The 21,269-nt window shown below is 39.1% G+C and overlaps 1 protein-coding gene across 1 annotated transcript in view; it reads left to right on the top strand.

Annotated features, from left to right (window-relative positions):
* The window catches only part of wtip (WT1 interacting protein), a 29,443-nt gene extending 10,614 nt beyond the window's left edge, over positions 1-18,829 (top strand). Inside the window, exons 2-8 of the mRNA XM_007552136.2 lie at positions 731-832; positions 11,708-11,775; positions 12,914-12,976; positions 13,493-13,623; positions 13,807-13,858; positions 14,304-14,372; positions 16,131-18,829. Of these exons, the coding sequence (XP_007552198.1) occupies positions 731-832; positions 11,708-11,775; positions 12,914-12,976; positions 13,493-13,623; positions 13,807-13,858; positions 14,304-14,372; positions 16,131-16,283 (638 nt within the window). The 3' untranslated portion in view covers positions 16,284-18,829. The remainder of the gene's footprint in view (positions 1-730; positions 833-11,707; positions 11,776-12,913; positions 12,977-13,492; positions 13,624-13,806; positions 13,859-14,303; positions 14,373-16,130) is intronic.
* Positions 18,830-21,269: the final 2,440 nt, after the last annotated feature.

Genomic DNA, 21,269 nt, shown 5'->3' with positions numbered 1-21,269 from the left:
ATTAGTGTCTTTAGATTTAAAGGATTGTGATTTAGTTAGATTAACTTGGTATGTTTGATGTGCTAGGCTGAATATTTTTTATATAAATTCTTTGTGAAATTTAAGGTAAAAATGACTCTCTGCCCAATCAGTTTGACATTTCCTGTATAAAGGAAAAGTACAGGAACATTGTCTTCCAGCCTTTTCTTTTTGGAATGCGTCTCCCATCCACATCGTTTCCTCTCAAGGCTTTTTTTTAAATATAATCTTCAGCTTTCGTCAAGTCGTCTGCCTTCTAACAGTATGATGTAATGCATGGAAATGACAAAAGGGAGCCTTGTACAGTCACAGTCTCAACTTATTCATGAAATATTTCTTCTGATTTAACATTCACACCCCCTCCCCTTTTCAGCAGAGCTGCGTGTCCAGAACAATTTGTTAAAATGTATGTTTTAATGACAAACCTATGAATTTCCTAATTCTGTTTGCCTTCAAAGCCAATCGGAAGCACAGAAAGCTGAGTAATAATTGTAATAGTAGAAATAAAGCCAGAGCAGAAAGACATCTTCCCATTGTCTTAACAAGAAAGGAGTCAGGGATGACATTGTTGCACATCCAGAAATTCTTCTTCATGTCTGCATTGTGACAGCTGCACTGCATTTTGCTGTCTTATGAAGCTTAATCTCTTTATTCTGCTGCTTTTTCTGAGAATGTGCATAACAGACAATAACGGAGCCATTGTCTGTGACAGGTATCTGCGTGAAATGTGGGAAGGGAGTGTACGGGGCCAGCCAGGCATGCCAGGCCATGGGGAACCTCTACCACACCAACTGCTTCACCTGCTGCTCATGTGGTGAGTAACACCTGTATCATAGCTAAACTTTCTTGTGATTATTTTATTGACGCTTTAATGGACTTTAAAACTACACCGTTTGCAAATAAATGAAGAAAATATGCACCTGTAGTTGGTAAGAGCTACTGAATCCAAAAGGTTCAGATTCAGTATGCGTCATACAAACTTCTGGCCAATCAGACAACACTTTGCACAGAGCTCCGTCGAAATAGTTCGAGTTCGGCAGGCGGATAACGCTCTGCGAACAAAATGAAAAGCAATTTTCGAGAGACGATTTTGGAACTTCAGATGAAGCATGTCAACCAAAAGAGACAAAAACAACTTTTCATTTCATCTTTTTAAAATGTCAAAAATACTGACACGGGTACAATGACATCAATATTGATCATCATAAGTTTTGGTGTCGGTTAATTTTTGATTCATCGCCGAGATTTACTACAGGATATAAAATATTATGTATCACCATGATATATGAAATGCTTTACAAATATTCTCCACAGAAGCCACAGAAAAAGTGGCTCCACAAAGGTATTTAGGAAATTTATTTGAAATAAGACTGCAGACTAGAAATTGATATTTAACTTGTTTATATCAGTTTTTTTTGTTTTTTTTTTTTTTTACAAAATTAAGGAATATTCATAGCAAATTGTAATCAAATAATAAAAACAGTATTTTTTTCCAGAGGGTGAGCAATCTACAGTGTCTTGTAGAAAAAGAAGTGGCTGACTTTGTATTCAAGCCACTGCAGAGGCTTTCTGTTGTCACTGCTTTTGAACATCAAGTTTGACATTTTTGATCCTATTGACAGTGAGAGAGACACGGGGCTCTCAGATGTGACGTTGGATTGGATTCACTTCTCTGCGACTGTTTGAAAGGAAGCACAAATAACAATTTTTTATTGCATAAAATCTAGGAATTTCGTCTTTTATACTATGTATTATTACATCCTATAATGAATCCAGAGAAATCTTTTACTGCATCCATACATGCAAAATAAAGTTAAAGATGAGCCATTAGGCTTTTTATAAGGGCAAAGTTAAAAATTTAGCAAAATAAGCAGCATTTTTGTTTCCTCTAAGCAAATTTCAAGGTAAAGTCTCAGTAGAGGTTAAGCAACTCTATTGTTTACTTTTGTCCTGGTAGAATATGCGTGTCTATTAACCTGATGGTGAATATTAATACTAACAGCATTTACAGGTGGTGAGCCATATTTATCACCTTTCCAGGTGTTTTAAACTTTATTTTGTAAACTAAATGACTTTTAAATATAAGAGGTCTGTTCTCTTGTCTTTTCCACTCTGAAGAGGGCACTGTATCACATCATATTTGTACTCCAGAGGAAAAAGGTGGAGAAAATAATTACTAATTAATAATTTCTGCACAAACACATTAACTTAAATAACTAATTGCATGGTCTCGAGTAAATGTGGATGGCAGTGTAATTTGTTCAGCCTCTAAGGATGAACAACAGCAATAAGTTTTATTTCTAGTACAGTCATCCCTTTAATAACTTTTTTCTTTCCTACTTCAGCAACAAAACCCTAAATCACATTTCACACTCCTGCTTTCTTCCAACCTAGATGCGTGAAGATGTTTGGGGCGTTATGAAATGTAAAACACTCAAAAGCAGAAGTGTTGAGTAACTGATCTTCTATATATATCGCCAGAAAGGGGAAGTTGGCAAAATGCAGCAGAAAAAACAGCAACCCCTTCCACTTTTTTTTTTAAATAAAACATAATGCCGCTTGTGTTGCTTTATTAATAAATCATAAGCTGGTTTCACAGTTTACATCAAAACTATCTCATGCCTAAGAAATGTAATGGAGCGATGAAATAAATTGTTTCGTTATTTTTCTCTTTCTCCACAAAGTACAGTAAGGGTTGTGTTTGTGCATCGTTTCTTTTTTTTCTTTTTCTTTTTTTTTTTGGACGCCCCTGTCACCCAACTCTGGACCACCTCTCCTGTTTCCCGTGGAAACAAGAGGAAGATGGTTAGAGCGAGCCTTTCAGCCTGGATCCATTCTTATGTGCTGCATGTATACTGATCCTTCACCTCGACCCCTTGGGCTCTGGAAGAACTGCTATAATTTACATGTAACCAAAGCCACATAGTTTCCGATTTATTGTGTGTCGAATGAAAGAGGGGCCAGATGCCGAGTGTCTAGTTGCTGAGGTTGCGAGGTATTCTGTGGAAAACAAGCCTCGGGTCCGGTTGGAAGCTGTTTTAATCGGCCTTATGATACTTTTACAGTTTGCTTCAAGGTCATCTTTCAACGATTGAACAAAGAAATCGCGACATTAGGTCTTTGAACCCGATCTAGACTGAAAGTGTTAAATGTGTTAGACGTATCTGGATTTAGACAGAAAACAGAGACCTGAGAGGTTTATCAGAGGAATCATTTCCACAATTCATCAGCAGGTCATTTTCGGAGATCCAAGTCGCTTAGCAGGCTAACCCACCTCTCAGGATAGTTTATTGGTAACGTAAACGACATAATCTATCAGTTGACCTCTTGTAAATGGCAATGTTTTCTTTTTTACGCAGTGTTTTGCAGGCCTCTGAGAAGTTTAGTTTCAAAGTGCCTGCAGTTGTCATAACACACTCCAGTGATTTATGAGGAGCTGCGTTCTCATGTCTTCAGTTAGTTTTTTGGTTTCTTTTTTTTTTTATTTTTTTGTGCAGAAGTCCTCTTGGAGTCTGGAACTCCACAGTGAGGCCGAGTTTGCTGAGACATTGCTCTCTGGTAGCCTTGGGCTTTGTTTAACCATGCATAATTGAGCCCTCCTCTTGGCTTACTCCCATGGTTGCACCCTTTTTTCATGAGATGGCCAAGAATGCAACCCTCCCCACCACCACTTCAGCCAGCCAGCCAGCCAGCCATCCCTGGAGGACCTCAATCACACACACACACACCCACACACACACCTACACACACACACACACGCACACACACACACACACACGCAGAGTCACAAAGTGTACCAGGCCTGCTTATCAGAGAGGGCAGGCCTGCTATGGACTCACTTTAAACGACACACGCAAGCCAGAATGATTGTGTGCTTGCTCTGCCACACGTACAAAAGAGGAAGTTGTTTTGGGTCTGTTGAACACTGATTTCTGTCTTTCAGGCATCACAGTAAATATGTTGCTTGGGGCCGGTCATTTTGTCTTGGAGTTGCACACTTTTATCTGAAGTCCCAGAGCGATAGTTTACCTTTTTTAGAAGTGGGGTTGTGTGAATAGTTACGTGTAGTCAGTACAAGGATTCTAATAGTTTATTATTATTGTTATTGTTATTATTATTATTATTATTAGTAGTAGTAGTAGTAGTAGTAGTAGTAGTAGAAGTAGTAGTATTATTAGTATTATATTTTAGTTTTATTTGACTTGTTGTTTGTCTAATTCAGTTAGTTTTAATTCATTTTTTGAGTGTGTTTGCTAGTTTTGATCAGTTATAAGTTAAATATTGTTTAGTTTTTCTTAGGCATAGTGCTAGCTTTAGTTTTTAGCTTCAGAATGGTCAGAGTATTGTATTGTGATTATATATACATCGATTGCCCAACAGAAGATACAATTTTCAAAAAATGTATTCAATTTAGTGTAATCTAACATAAGTGTCACCACCAGGAGTATGGAGGACCGTAATTTGACGTAAACTGCTTGTGTGGGGAAAAAAAATCATTTCACTTCAGTTCATTCATTGAAATAGATTCATAATCACAAAAACAAAAGATGTCACAGTTGTAATTTCAGTATGTTTTAACTAGTTTTATAAATTCACAATATAGTACCATTTAGTTTTAAATTTTCCCCATTAATTACGATTTTATTTATTTCAGTTAACAAAAATGCTTTCTCAATTTCGTTTCATTATTTTGTTTTAGTTAATTAAAACAACCTTGGTCAGCACCTTACCTGCTTCATCAAAGCAATTCAGTTTAGAAAATCTAAATTTCTACTGGAAAAATTGAGCTAGAAGAAGGAAGAGTGTGGTACAAAGACATGATGGGGAAGAAGTCTGGGTTGTCAGGGAAGTTTGAGAGTCACAAAAGTATTTACACCTCTTGAACTTTTCCACATCTCCATAAGAAGATGAAATATTTTAGTGGCGCACGACAAATCGAAACACAGAAACATGTGGCATCACATGCAAAATGTCAAATTTAGCAGCAGTTCACACCAACTCCTTCTGTGAAGTGTTGAAACATGGTGGTGGCGGCATCATACTGCGGAGTTGTTTTTGTTTTCTGCATCTGCTCAGAGCTGATAGGAAGATGGATGGAGCGAAAGGATTTGTAGAAAGAAATTCCGTTAGAAGTTGCAAAAGACATAAAACTTGACCAGGATGATGACACACACGTTGCTCACTCGCTCCACTTCTCCTCGTTAGCCAGTTAGCATCACCTGGACAGCTCACAGTTACTCATTTCTGTGTCAGAGTGAGGAGGACTCAGGTGTCGAACTGTAACTGGCACCAGTCCGATTAAATCTGAGAAGTGGAAGATTGATTTGTTTTAAAACTCATCCAGCATGTTTACATCCTGAAGCAATGAATTACTCTCAGTTACAGTTTTAAATACATAAATGCTGTTCGAAAAAGGCTGTCGCTTGCTGGAAACGGGTAGACGTTCTCATTAGCAGAGCGAACGGTCGGTGAGCTGTGGCTAACGAGCCGGGAGAAATGGTGTGTTTTTGACACCCTCTATGTAACCTTTATGCTTTGTTTGGGCTTGTGGGTAAAATAATAACCTGAAGACTGGGAGGTGTGAGAAATGCCATGTACAGGAGCAAAGACTTGTAATACAAACAATGTTTGCTCCATCTAGTTTAAGCCAAAGTGGTAAATTTAAATAAATCGTTTATATCTTTTAGATCTTTAGTCTCATTTCCATCTTTTTTTTTTAGTCTGAAGTCGATTCGGTTCGGTAAGGTATGCAAAATCAATTTTAAATATGTTTTGTAGAAGCAGCAGACCAGATCAGTTGAAAATAGGTAAACTAGAGCCTTTGGTAAAATATTGACTTCAAAGCAAAAAAAAAAAAAAAATAATCTGTTTTCAAACCCCAAATGCAGAGAGGTGGAAAGTGAAGACGCTCTCATTAATCCTCTCCTCCACGGCCCCTTTGGTGCATTAGAAAAACCAACAACTGGAACTTCCTCTGCTAAATTTGGAGTTTGTATGACATTAACAACGCTCATATGCATTTTGTAGTTTCAAATTTAAATCCCATATGCTCAAAAGGAGTCACAGCAGCTAGTAATCAGTGTTGAAAAAAGCTTATTCACTTCTGTAACTCAAATCATCTAACACATTCTAATGGCACAAAAGCTGATGTTTTGTAAGCCTCTATTTGTGTTAATTATTAGGATTTTCACCGAACAGCTGCTGAAAACTTAACTTTTGATATCAGAATACTGTATTTTGTCGGCTCCCCTCCATTCCACTGCGTTCGGAAAGTGTTGTGAATTTGGAGAGTGCCGTGAACTCATTGTCTAGTTCAAGGAACCAGTTTGAGACGAGTTGAGCTCCATTACCCCTCAGGAGCCTGAACAACTATCACATAGAAGATGAATCCATGTTTTCAGGGGATTTTTTATTTATTTATTTTTTTTTACACCAAATCTGAGCCTAAAACATCTAAATGTCACAGCTAAAACTGAAGACTCATTGGATCAGGTTTTACAAATCTGTTACCGCCCAATTTTGGTGAGGCTGTGTGAACTGGAACCTCAGTTAGGGGTGGGCAACACAGAGTTGGAACTTTATTGAGATATTTTGTGGTACTTTTGTGATAATGATGAACATTATTTCTTTTTAAAAAAGTATTTGCAAACACTGTTCTTTAAAAGCAGGCATCTTCAGGATGCCACTTATTTAAAGAAGTGTGATTTATATCACTAAGCTGCATGCAGAAATTGCATTTAATCATATTTTCAAATGTACTGATATTTATTGATGCACTTATGGAACTGACAATGGAGGAAATATTTTTTTTAAACTTTGTTTCTTGATAATACTGTCAGTTTTGTTTCTTACTTAACATCATTAATTGAAATTTAACAAGGCAACAATAAATCAAAATTCTTATCATGATAAGAGGTTTCTCACGATAAATGATAAACGATACGGTAAATGCCCAACCCTAATCTCAGTTTCCTGTTTCTAGCTGTCTGAAGACGCGTTGAGCTTCTGTCATCTTGAACCAGTCTGCCCATTTTCCTCTGGCCTCTAATAAACAGGCTGACAAGTCGAAATTAGTAGGCCAGTGTGCAAGCTGCCCAGATTGTGTAAAAAAACCCCAAAGAAATACCATTGGCTGAAAACTGGTGGTTAAAAAAGGAATGACATCCCTCCAAGTGGAGGGATGTCACAGATAGTCTTATCCTTGTCCAGTGTTATGTGCCTGATATTTTTGCAAATGATTTCAGTAATGAAATAAATTGTTCAAACTGATTTTAACAGTTGCTTTTGTTAAAGTTGCAACTCCAACATCGCCTAACATTGTGAAACATTCCAGCAGTGGTTGCTAAATCGAGGCACAGTGAGGAACAACAAGCCGATACAAAATGCTGGCTGGAGGTATTTGGTGCCGTTCGGCTTGTGAACGCACTGCAGAAATACAAAATGTTTCCAAGTATTTTTGGTTCAGTTTCTAGTGCAAATATATTAGTACGCTTAAAATAAGACAAAACTAACTTACTAGTAACTTTTCAAAAAGAAACAGGAGCTTGTGTTAAGTCGGTAATTCCTTAATATTGATGTGAAACAATCTGCCAGTGGAACAAGACATTTTAACTTATAATATTTGAAAAATGCCTTGTTCCACTGGCAGATCATTTAACTAATAACTAGTACATTTTCACCAATATTAAGAAATTACTGACTTAAATCAAGCTCCTATTTCTTGCTGAAAAGTTCTTGTATGTTAGCTTTATCGTATTTAAAGTGTACTAAAATAATGGCACTAGAAACTAAACCAAATAATCTAGATTTGTGTTTTTGCAGTGTGCAAAATGTGTGAAGAAAATGGACCTAAAAGCATTACTTCCTCAGTTGAGATATGGAGCAACCAGAAAGACTGCACGATCATAAATATGTTGATGTAAAGCTTTTAGATAAATGAAAACATTTGTTAGATTTTTTTCATATGCGTCAAGTGACTGGAGCTGTGTCAGTGTGAATGCAGGCTGCCATACACTGCATCTGAATGCTCAGAGCCTCTTAACATATTTTCTTGCTCATCAACGTGATTTCACAGTCAGAGGTATGATTGCACGTTTTCAGCCGTTAACTGCACAGTCGCTGCATCCACAACTTTCAGATTTTTCAGTTAATAAAATAGAAAATATAGCCTTTCTCAAGAACAAAACTACCCTGCAACAAATTCCTCCTCAGAGGAAAAACATCCATCTCATGTCGAAGCACATCACCGGGCGCATGACGTCGAGGAAGTTGACAAATGCTGCATGTTGGAATGCGACTTGAAATTTCCAACATCTGAATCAGCGTTTTCGGTTCTGTTTAGTCAGAAGCCCAGAGAAATACAAGCTAACAATAAATGTTTCAGCTACAATGTTGCTCCATCTGACAGTAACAGTGAAGGAGGAGGAGTGCCTGGAGCATTGAGCATGAATTATTATTAAATTATCAATGGTTTTCCGTATCGATTCATTCCTGCTTTTGGTTTAGATTCTCATTCCAGTGTAGGTATGTGGTGTATGTTTGGGTTTTATTCTGTCGTGTTGCTTAGCTCCCTTGTTATTAATTTGTGTGGTTATTAGTCAGCCTCCCTGCTGGGGTCCTTGCCTCACCGTGCTGCATTTTCCTGATTAGTCACACCTGGTTCTCCTGTCACTTTTTATTCACATTTCCAGTAGCTTAAAAGCCAGTGAGTTCTCTTACCTCCTCCTGTTTCTCCCATTGTCTTTTTCTCTGTGGTCTGTTTTCTCTGCCAGACCAGTTTCCTTCATCGATGAGCTCCTGTTGTTCCTTCCGTTCCTGCTGTTTTCTCAAACGTTTAAGTATGTGGGTTATTTTAAAATCAGTGTAAGTGTAAGTAACCCCAAAGCGAATTTTGACATTTTTGTTCACATTTTGTTAGTTTCACGTTAATTTACCTAAAACGGTTTCAGTGCTGCTGGAAAACCATCTTGCAAATTCATGAATCTCACCTGTAGATTCATAAAACGTTCAGACTTGAATTCAGTAAAAAGGAAAATTAAAACCTGACTCCAGAATATAAGGGTAGAAAGTCCATACCTGGAAAAAAAAAAAAACTGACTGCGTGTAGACATTGTCAGCTGCAGAATCTGCACCTGAGGACGTTTCAGTCAAATAATACCTCCACCATGATGACACATCAGTGTCATCATGGTTCACTTTTATACTATGAAAGCTGATATCCATGGCAACAGCAAAATGAGTGCATTAGCAGAATGAGGCCTGTTTTCTGAATGATCCAATATTCCATGAAACCAGCATCAATAAGAGAGCATGTTGGGATTCAGGACTGAACAAGCACACTGCCACCTCAGTGTGAGGACGCCTGATGAGAGGAGATAACGGCTCATATATTTATGTCACCGTTGAATATAGCAGGTGATCTGATGGGAGGTTCAAATGTTAACCAGCCACTCACAGGATTCTTGCACCATCTGGAAAAGTCTAAAGTTTCTTCCAGGTCTGGATTAATACAGAAAATTAATTTTGTATTTCCACACCTTGTAGCCTGTTCCATCCATCTGTCCATGTAGAAACTGGTTTTACTAATTAAACCAAAAGTCAATTTTAACGCAAGCACCGTTTCAACTTGGATGTTTAATCCAGAAATAAAACCAATTGCATTAAGCAGTAAGAGGGGCTTAGTTCTTAAATCAAGCTCCCAGAAGACTCCAAATAAATTGTAAATTCTAAACAGAGCTGATAGTTTTAGTATCCCCTGCAACACTGAGGATGTTCGGCCTCTCTGCTGCGCTGTCTGGTGACAAAAGGCCACAGCGATGGGGGGAGAAGAAGGCACGGAGCCCTCCACCCCCTCCTTTTTCTCCGTTATTCTCAGTTAGGGAAGCGGGCAGGGAGCGGGTGCTGGAGAAGTGCAGGGGGGGGATGAATGGGACCAGCTAGTGACCTCAGACAGAAAGAATGTCCCCGTTTGCTCAGTCGGCCCGCTCCCCTAGCAGCGCTCCACATAGTCATCAGAACTGGGGGCTTTGTATTCACCTTCCAGACCCCAAACTGCAGAGCAGAGGCCACAGACCAAACCGACTTCTCACTCCGCTTTTCATCTTGCTCCCCAAAGTGTGATTTAAAAAAAGTAAAAGTAAGCCTAAGAGTCTTAAAAATCTCACCTGTTGTGTGGACGGCGTTCCTGTGCATCCCCGGCCGGTTATACGTCCGTTACCGCCTCGCCATTTCCCAGCATTTTGACACTGGGCGTGCATTTGAAATACAGCGATTGCATAAATGTCATTGTAAAAACGAAGGGGGTGACCATGCTGGGAGACCAATAAACCCAGTGGTGACTCTGGAATACAATTAAATCTGACTAATCCAGTCAGATTTATGAGATCCGTGGGTTTCGTCTGCCCTGCTTCTGGATGAAGTCATCGTGCTGCCACAGAAACACGGCCGCCGGTACGTGAATTTGAATGGACAGGCTGTGTGAGATGCGTGGCGCGGGGCTGCAGAAGCCAGCGCGCAGCAGAATTTTTTTTTCCTTTTCTGACTGGATTCAAACTTGGATTCTGGTGAATGAAAGCTGGACCAGAGGAATTCGGCCTTCACACTGGCACAAGCCCAGTACCACCAACCGCGACTTGATTGTCGTTTTAAAATACCAAAGAGGTGATTCATATTTCTTGCACATAGGTTGAAAACAGCAGCTTAAAATGGATTTTTAACATAGTCATAGTTTTCAACTCCTGTTCATCCTTATAGTGTCAATTGTTGCTGGTATTTCTGGCAGTTGTGTACATAAGCAGGCAGATACAGCACGACCTTTGGAAAGCAGCATGGCTTATTGATTGTGTAAATGGCGTGTGAATGGAGTTGAGTCGGGATCAATGGTTGCAGTAAGTAGACGAACACTTAAAATGACCAATTTCCCCCCAGCCATCTGCTCTGTGCCGACCTGCTGCTGCGGGCAAGTCCATGGAGACACAGCCAGTGAGACGTATTGTGGCACACATCCAGACTTACTTACAACTAGCAACATTTCCGACGCCGTTTGGCATTAAATTAATTTTTTAGGCATTAAATACAGCTGTGAAATAAGATCCAATGTCTGTTGCTTCATGGTGTTGTGGTGACCTGTTTGGTTTGTATATTTGCAAGATTCAGAGGTTGCAAAGGTATCCGATTAGAGATATTCTGTTAACAACTGTAAAGGAGGCAATGGGTTTTCTTTTTTATTGCTCAATAAAGGTAATGTGGTTCTGCTGCGAGCTGTCAGTATTTTATCAGCAGTATCTATAACTTTCTGAACAACCAGAAGGATTTAATTATTTTTTATTAAATTCTGTTCAGTGTGTCATATTGGATCATCTCAAAGCAGTTTGCAAGACAAACTGATCCACGTTATTACAGAAATATCCAGTCAATCCGATCAATTCAATTACATACATTCCAATTCAGCCCTATGTGTAACACAACCAAATTGTTTATTGTGTCCATTAGTGAAAAAGATGTAGGCTGAAGGAAACTCAGTCAATTGCATTGATTTTCCTGCAATCCTTCCTCCTTAATGAGCTGTCTAAAACAACTTCAGCCTGAAATCTTTCGTGGCTTTTTTAATTATATAAGACTACAATAATTATTGCAGCGGCATGCCACTTAAGTGCTCCTACTAACAGACTTCCTTTGTGATTTCTTCCAGGGAGGAGGCTACGAGGGAAGGCCTTCTACAACGTCAACGGGAAGGTGTACTGTGAGGAGGACTTCCTGGTGAGTCCCTGCTCATTCATGTTTATGGATTTTCCTTTAGTGATCACGGGGAGGCGACAGAAGGTGCAGAAACAAACCGTTTAAGTGCTGTAATTAGAACTCCTGCACCTCCCCCTCAATTTAGACTAATTTCAACCAAATTTCCCTCATGTGCTCGTTCTTGCTGCACACACAGACAGTTTTAGAGGTGCGGGAGGAGTGTTGAACAACTTCTGGTCTCATCTGCTTCAGATTAGCTGGGCAGGCCCAGAGTTTGTGGTGCCCGAAGTTACTTTTGTTTAAAACTTCCACGTCAACGCAACTGAAACAATGAAACACCTTAGTTACCAAAGTGAAGCAGAGGAGAACGTTGAAGCTCCCGATTGGTTCCTGTAAACAGCTTCGTAATCTAGACGAACTCATAACACATGCTGCTGACTGCGCTTCCTGTTTATAGACAGCTTCCCCTTAAAGATTAACTCGCCGATATGTTAGGAAACACTGAAATTCCTGTTTTGCACCGCACCATCACCACCCCTCTGATGCTGGAGGCCAGAAGACAGGATGAAGACTAATCGCCTTCCTGTGGCTGAGGCTTGTCTGGTCTGCCCCGTCACCGCGGGAGTGTTTCAGGCTGTGGCGGTGGTGGTGGGGGGAGGCGGATGGGGGGGCTTCTTGTGGCAGATGGTGGATTCGGAGAGGCGTTAATGGGCAGGGGGGCGGGCGGCCCATCAACACCTCCCACCTCCACCTGGTAGCTGCGTCTCTTCTGCCGAGCCCTCAGTGTCATCAGGTCGTGACCCAGGAGGGGTTGGGGGGAAGGCTGTGTGCTGCAGATGGCCACTTTTATTATCTGACGGAACGAGCAGCAAGATGTAGAGTGTTTTTATAACTATAACTATAAAACACATTTCACCCTATCAACACACAGTAAATTTGATTAACTGGGCCTGAAAATGTCCCAGAAAGAGACGGAGGATAACAGAGAGACAAAGACATCCTGGTGTGAATGAAAGAGCGCAGGAGCGCCCTCTATAGGCGACTCTGAGAATAATCAGTTTTCCTGTTAATCAGTATTAGGTGCCAATAGTTTGGCGTAAAATCTGTTAAAGTGTCTGAACTGAAGGAAATAAATTGTGCACTTCGTCTTTCCCCACAGTACTCTGGTTTCCAGCAGACAGCAGAGAAGTGCTTTGTGTGTGGTCACCTCATCATGGAGATGGTAAGAACTTTCTCCATTGTTTTGAGAACAGATGTGGGTAGAGTATCCAGAAATTGTGCCCAAGTAAAAGTACCGCAACATATTTTAACTGCATTAAAAGTAAGAAGTAGACATCCAAGAAATGACTCAAGAGAGTAAAAAAGTATTTGGTAAAAAAGATACTCGAGTACTCAGTAACTGATCAATTATTTAATATTTAAAATCACATAATCAGACAGACCAAAATATAAAGCCATGTGCAAATGTTTTCTAAAGAAAAATGTTTTCTAAATTGATTTCTTTCAATATAAAATGTATAAAACTGCAGGTGTTTGTCTGTGTCTGGTGAATTTTTGGTTAAAACCGTTACGCTGATAACAATAAATTAATTTCAATGGAACCAACTTGAAGTTGAAAGTTTTCTAACTAGTAAATAAAATGCATACCACACCCTGTACACTCCGTACTAATAGGAAGAAAGTATTAAATACGAGTGTTTTTTCTTCTTTGCTTGTTCTTGCTTGTGTGCTCGCTCAGATACTCCAGGCGCTGGGAAAGTCCTACCATCCGGGCTGCTTCCGCTGCGTTGTGTGTAAAGAAGGGTTAGATGGAGTGCCTTTCACCGTAGACGTGGAAAACAACATCTACTGTGTCAAAGACTACCACACGTGAGGAAAACGTCACCATCCGCTGCAGTTAGACAATGTTATTATTGCTAACAAGGTGTTCTGTTAGCGTTGATTTGCACCACTGGCATCATGGCAGCAATTAAGGACAGCGACAGATTAAGCGATCAACACATGTTCACTTATGAAACTCGTGTTGTAATTTCTGGTCTTTTTCCAACGCAGGGTTTTTGCGCCGAAGTGTGCTTCGTGCAACCAGCCCATCCTTCCTGCGCAGGTACAAAGCTAAATTATCTCATGTTTTAAATTATCACTACAGTTCTGATGAGTTCACCTCTGGTTTACAGGTTTTGTAGTTTACTTACAAAACCTGCAAAGTAACAACTTGGCGAGTCCAACATGCTACTCTTTGCTGCAGTGAGCTTTGGAGATTTTTATTTATCTTTAAAAAAAAACCCACAGATTTTGAAGAACTCAACCAGAAGAGGTGCAAATGAAAAATGTAAATAATTGCATTAGTATGAAGTTTTCAGTTATTACAAGGACAGTAGAGACTTAAGTTTATCGGAGCAGAAGGTGATGTTTTAGTTTACATCAGATTGAAGACAGCAGCATGTGTTTTTTAAATTTTTCTGCAGCTGTTAGGCATCCCTTGTCTGTCACTTTAATAGAACAGCAGTCTGGTGTGAAGGAAAGGCCTAACTCTGATTCTGTTCTCGCAGGGTTCTGAAGAGACCATCCGGGTTGTTTCTATGGACAAGGACTACCATGTGGAGTGTTACCACTGTGAGGTGAGACACAGCGTTCATTCACACGCAGTAGTAAGACCAGTCTTTGATACTCTTGTTTGGACTGGTGATGAATTTAGCATCATTGTGTATGATTCAGCTCCTCTGAATCAATGAATGAGACTACAAATAAACAGCCATGCCACTCTGGCTGGCAAAGTGTTGGCGCATTTTCGCATCCTCTCAGTCAGCGCTGTGAACCTGTCTGAGAACTGCACGTTCTCAGACAAGTGAGACTAGACTTTTGCACCAGTGAGAATGAATCACGGCTGTGGACACTAACCCAAGGATGCAGTTGAACATTGTGACTCACTGACTGAGCACATTCCAGCCCAGTGCTTCATTCTCAGCTGGGGGCTTGTTGTGAAACCTCACTTATCTTCCACCTTTATGCCATTTCCTTTCGTAATTTAAAGGTGACTTATTATGCTTCTAGAACAGGCTAGGACAGGGCTATGGACTACAAGAAAACATGTTCATTACATTTTGTTGCACAAAATCATTAGATAGAGATTTTTAGTCTGCTCATTTCTACCTATTTTGAGCTCCTTTTAGAATACAAACTGCTGCAAACAGATAATTATAAACCTTACATTTTTAAAAAGCAGAAGTGGAGCCTCTTGCACAACCAACAAGAATGGTTTCTAGATAGTAAGTCAACAACAAAACATGTGTCTTTTCCAGTAGCCATTGTGCAGCACATTCAGTGGTAAAACCAGCTAAATGAAAGTGCTGGAGCTCTGTTTGAGTTGCTAGGTGACAGGTTGCTAGGTAACAGGGAAGTTCCCGTTGATTGTGGCTCAACAACTGAGAGGTTTTTGAAACAGTTTGTTTTCCATACACCAAAAAAGATTAACTTATAGACATTAAATCGTCTGGTTAGCTTTAAGCGCTTAGACTGTTTTTGGAAGCAGCCGAGACCCAAGTGGAAGTATAAAATTCCACAAAATGTCAGTTTGGCATAATAAACATTCAAGAATGATGTGAAAAACAAAACTTTCCTCAGGAAAATTTCACACCTCCTTGCTGTGATCATATTCAGAGAAGTTATATTTCATTTATGCAATAATAATCAGCAGAAGCAGCAGGGTAAGACTTGCTAATGTTTCTAAATGGCTGACATTCTGGGAAAAGGTCACAATGTAAGCAGAGGTTAATCATTCAACCGAGTCTTGCAGGAAGAGGCTGAAGTTCACTTCTGAACTCAGTAAATTTATTACACATTAGAAAAAACAGGGTAGCTTCATCATTCATTTTACATTTAACACGGGGTAGATTATGATTCACTCATTAAAAGTTAACTTGCACTAACAGTTTATGCATTCAGCTCTTTTTGTCCAGGTGTGAATCGCAGGTTTATGTGATTCCTGCTGGTTGTTCAGTGGTCTCCCAGGGGGGCAGATCCCCACCCCATGTTGTAGGGCAATTATTAGTTGAGAACTTTATCACTCTGGTTTCAATGCAAGAATGATTAAAAAGGAAGTCATGAGTCATTCTGTCTAAATTATACAATGAGCTCTTTAAGGAAACTGAACTGAACTTGAGCTATATTATGAAAAAGATTTTGTTTTTTTAGCATTGCAAAGCTGTTAACATCATATCGGCGGTTCTACAAAGCATTGACTCAGTAAAGACAAAAGCACATAAAATAATTCATCAGTCTTTGGTTGTAACACGGTGTAGTGTGTCAATTCTTGCACCAGAAGCTAAATATTAATCTGAATCTTGACCATCTCTGTGACACGTTTATGTTTTCGTCAGGATTGTGGTCTTCAGCTGAACGATGAGGAAGGCCACCGCTGTTATCCACTTGAAGGCCACCTTCTCTGCCACAACTGCCACATCCAACGACTCCAGTCAAAGCTGCCCGCCCACCCGCCCCCGAACTACCCCCTCCATGTGACTGAATTGTAGGAAGGAGACCCAGCTCCACCTTCGAGATGATCCAGGACACCAGCAGCGGGGTGAAGAGGGATGGTCGCCCACTCCTCCAGCAGCCACGGTCATAATTCCAGGCGCTGCACCCCCAGCTACAGAAAGGGTCTCCATTCCTCCCTTTCTCCTTATCATTTGGGTGCATAATCCAAAACCAGACTCACCCAGAGGGCCCCTACTAAAACCAGCCTTTGACGTTTTCACCTTGTTAAGGAAGCAGTTCCTGGATTTCTTGTGTTTTGACTGAAGAGCTTCACTGCGGCGCTGTCACAGCTGAGAGAACGAGGATCCGGCGTTGGCCGGGCCGAATGGGCAGTGCCTTCAGAGCGTTTTCTCTCTCCGTGCAGCTTTCAACACTGAAACAGAGCCCTGCAAAAGGCTATGCAAAGGACCCCCAGCATCATGACGCAGGGCTGTGAAGAAAAACAAACGACTCTGCACCGTGTCGTCGACGTCACAGTAGCACCACAAGCCCAGAGAAACCGACTGACATTCCAAGAAGATGTCCAAGATGACACCTCGAGAGATTCACAAGCAGTGTCTTAATTAATGATTATATTATGGACAGAGAGAAAACTTTAGATGCACATAGGTCGTCTTTTTATATATGAATATATATTTCGCAGACGTTTTCCACATAAGATCCTAGATGTAGATTGTATTTTTTTATGTATGTGTATCTGTGAGCGTGACATAATTGGAGGTGTAACTGAAGCCTCTGCAGCTTTTGGGTCTGTTGCATTCTCTCTCTCCTAGAGTCGCTTCATGTCTGTCAGATGGTCAGAGATCCACAGGAAGCAGATGTGGGTCTTGTAGTTTTTGCATGCAGTTCTTTTATTCTATTTTAAGTACATAGACACAGTTCATTTTGTTACAAATTTGTTATTTTTAAGCAAATTTATCCCTGCCTAGCTGATGTTTGCATACTCCAAATAGTAATTTTCAACAAACTGTGCAGTGTGCTGCACCTTTCTTTTTAAACTTAAATCCAGGAACTGACTCAAAACAGCTGTTCCACCCAAATATTGAACAAAGAGCTGGACATTTCCAGAATTCTTTTTTTTTTTTAATCAAATCTAGCGTAGCTGCTTAAAGTTGGATAAAACAAACTGCATGCTCACTTAAAAAATGTTTTTTCCTTCCACATTTATTTCCAGACACTCTTATTTTGTCATATAATCACATCATCCATGACTATGAGCAAGCTTCACTTGTCCACTATTGTCCACATAAGTGTATCTCAATACATTAGAACATTATGAAAATGTAAATTTATTTCAGAAATTTTGTTTAGATATGTAACTACTGTTTTAATTTGGATAATGGCTTGTAGCTGAACAAAATTCAGTTCAATTAATATTTAGCACCGATTGAAAAAAGATTTACATTGTAGAAATGTCAGACTACTAAGAAGTATGTGCTTGTACTGTATGGTGCAGTATATACTCTCAATACTTGCATGAATTAATGCTTCAATGAGGAGAGTTGAGGTATTTTCCTTCCACTTAACTTTCCAGTAATATTCTTAGATATTACAGTCAAAAAAAATCACTTTCTCAAAACATTTTTATGTTACTTATGAAAATTGGATTTTGGAAACATATTAATGGAAAGTTGAGTGAAAGAAAGAAGTGTGGTTATTTTGTAATAACTATAATTGGAGTCCCCAAAATTATGCCATTCTTTTTGCAATTACTCTACATATGAGTTTTGGGGGGGGGGGGTTGCAACACTTTTTTTTTTTACTGAAGTAAATAAACCTTTTAATGATAGTCTAATTTATTGAGATGCACTCGTATGTCCCATTGTGTTCTGCACAGAGTCTGCTAATGTGTTATGTGGGAAGAGGGAAGACTTGAAAGCATGGAGCTGCTGGTCCCACCCATGTGCTTTTTTAAGGGATCCCCACCCACCGTTGCTCGTGTGTGTGTGTTCTCGCAATCACATGCACTTATGTGTCTGAGTGAGTGTGTGTGCGTGTGTGTGTGTGTGTGTGTGTGTGTGCGTGTGCGTGTGTGTGTGTGAGTCCATAGGAAGAAATTAGACTAAAAATATAAAAATCACTCAATGTCAAACTGTTTCTTTCACATATCCCTGAGTTTTGAAACATTCTTTTTATTTCTGCTTGTACCGACTCTCGTTTAAACATTCCTTGGATGTTAATGGTTTGAAACCAGAATTCAAAATTGCTTACTATAAAGCAAACAGTTGAGTTTCTGTACATTTTTGCAGATGAACCTCAACGGTTTGTGCTTATAAAAGCAGCTGATTAAAATATCTATCTGTGTGTGTGTATGTGTATGTGTGTGTGTGATAGTGAGAGAGAGTATATGTGTACTAGTGGCAGGCCCCTGGCACATGCACCTCACTGTGTTTGCAGGGCAGCGCAGCAACCAGCAGGATGACCCCGATTATCTCTGTTAAAATCTGATGATGACATTAAAAGATGCTGGAACCGATGCATCCGATTTTCTCTGTAGCACATCCGTCACCCATCTGAGGTTGTGGCTAGAGCGGGGAGGGGGTTGGGGAAATGTCACCAACCATTTTGTGCATACACTGACCCGTACTGTAATGCTGTAATACACTCAGTTGTGAATAAATACTACTGAATGTGTTCAAAACAGAGAGTGAAGGCAGGGGTCATCATGTGAATGTAATGTATAGTGTTTTGTAAAAGCAGAGAAGAAAATGACTGCAAACTGTATGATCAACCTCACCTTTCCTGCAAGGCTCAAGTAACGTGTGCTGTACTTGGAGACTGAGGCATTCTATGAATTAATCTAATATCGCCCAAGAAAAACTTAACAAAACCCGATTGTATCCCCTTGAAAGATGTCTTAATTTACTTTTTTAAAATAATACTTTGATTTGTATTTCATAAAGAGGCTAGTTTTTTATTTTTATTTTGTTTCCTATCAAAAAATAAATAAATCACTTGGAAAGAGAGATGACTTCTACTGTTAGTTCCATCAAGCACATCTCCACACCTGTCACGTTGTTTTGTAATGCTCAGTGTTTTGATTACCTAGATGGTTCATTTAAACAAAAAAGGAGACTAGATTTATTTATCTAAACATGAAAAGGTCTAAAGTTATTTAATGTATTAAAATCAGGACGTATCATTTAACTGTAGATGACATAATCTGCTTTTTCAATAAAGTGGTTTTGTAGTTAACTGTAAAAAGTGTTGTTTTTTTTTCTTCTCATCTGCATTGATTCAAGAAGCAAGTTGGATTGCAAAGAGAAGGAGTCCTAGTTCAAAAACTTGGGGAATTTCTCCATCAACAGCAGTGTGATTGAATTAATTCAAAGTTTTTGACAAATCTCACAAATATGAAGTGTAGGGAAAGGTTATGAGTCGAGAATGGTTTGGATTTCACAAGCCAAAACAAGGTTTTCCACGTTACCAACCAGCCCATGTTCCAATGCAATATTATTAAGGGGAAATATTCATTTAGTACACAATCGTTGCCTATTTCTGAGCTTCTGTAACATTGCTGGCCTTTATTATTGGTGTTTTTGCATCATCTTCCAGTAGGATAGTGTTTATTTATCCTTTAGATAATAGCAGTGCAGCACAAGCAATTAAATAATATAATAGTTTTTGAGTCAAATCTGCAACTGCAATTAAAGACCTCAGTTGGAAAGACTCCCACACAGCAAAGTTAGTTTAATTAAATATGTTGAGAATGGCAGTTTTGCTCAATTCAAGGGCAAATCTAATTTGACCCATGCATTCAGTCATAGCGGTGTGTGATGAAGAGTTTCTCCTGGGATCCAGTCCTGCTGACTTATGTTCAAAGAATCGAGAAAATTCAAAATATATAAAACCGACTGAGATGATTTTAAAAATTTGAACTGAACCCAAATTGGATTGAACATAATATTTATAAACACGATTTATAATAATCCAAAACATATCAATTGAGCAAAGTTTCTTAGAGAATCACCAATCTTCTGTCTCCAGACCTAAATAAAGAAAACTTGTGCTTGATGAAGAAAAGAGAACATAAGAACCTAGAAATATTGTTCAGCTCCATCTCTGTACACTTCAATCTTGTAAAATATAAAAGTATTAAGTGATGGCCTGTGGTTGTTCAAAGTATTATCAGCAGGGATTATAATTAGTCAGTTCTTAACATTATTTTTTTAACATATAAGTGAATAAAAGTGATCAAACTAAAGATTTGTCTTTTTTCCACATTTGTCAGTGTGAGATTGCAGTGCTGCAGAAACAAAAGGATTTTAGTTTAAGTATTTTCACACACCTTTTCCAGAGTGGCCAACCGATCGGTGCACATCTACATAAATTTGTCCAACGAAAACTTGAGAATAAAAAAAAAATGCTGCCACTGAATGGGTAGATTTATTTTGATTTGCCAAAATGAATGCAAGCGCTGGATTGTTGAGATAAATGAGAGACTGCACCCCTGTGGTGCAGTATTGTACAAAGTTTGGGCTAACTGGGGCATGAAGAAGGCTGATATCAGGAATGCTCTTCCCAATGTTAGATATAAAAAACAGGAAAGACACCAAACACTTGTAATGCTAGTATATCAATCAGGCTAAGGCTTAAGGTCTCAAGGGTGGTGGGGTCACTAATCTGGTCTCTTCTTTATAGAATATATCCCAAAAAGAAGCAGATTTTTAAAAAACAGGAAAAAAGCCAAAAAGACTAGAACTTAACATTAAATATCCTTCTACACTGTGCAAGGACACATGACGTGGTTACAGAAAGATGCAAAATTACCAAAACAAAACTCCAGTTAACCAAATTATCATAACTGATGTGCATCGCCATGAAGATTTCGAAACCAAAAATATCAGGTTATGCAACTGTGACAAAAGTGACCCCATTTAAACAGTGCCATAAAACATAATTAAAACCAGAATAATAATAATAATAATAATAATAATAATAATAATAATAATAATAATAATAATAATAATAATAAAAGAAAA

Source organism: Poecilia formosa, unplaced genomic scaffold, assembly GCF_000485575.1.
Source record: "Poecilia formosa unplaced genomic scaffold, Poecilia_formosa-5.1.2 Scaffold46, whole genome shotgun sequence".
Classification (NCBI taxonomy): Eukaryota; Metazoa; Chordata; class Actinopteri; order Cyprinodontiformes; family Poeciliidae; genus Poecilia; species Poecilia formosa.
This window is presented reverse-complemented; position numbering and strand designations above follow the sequence as displayed.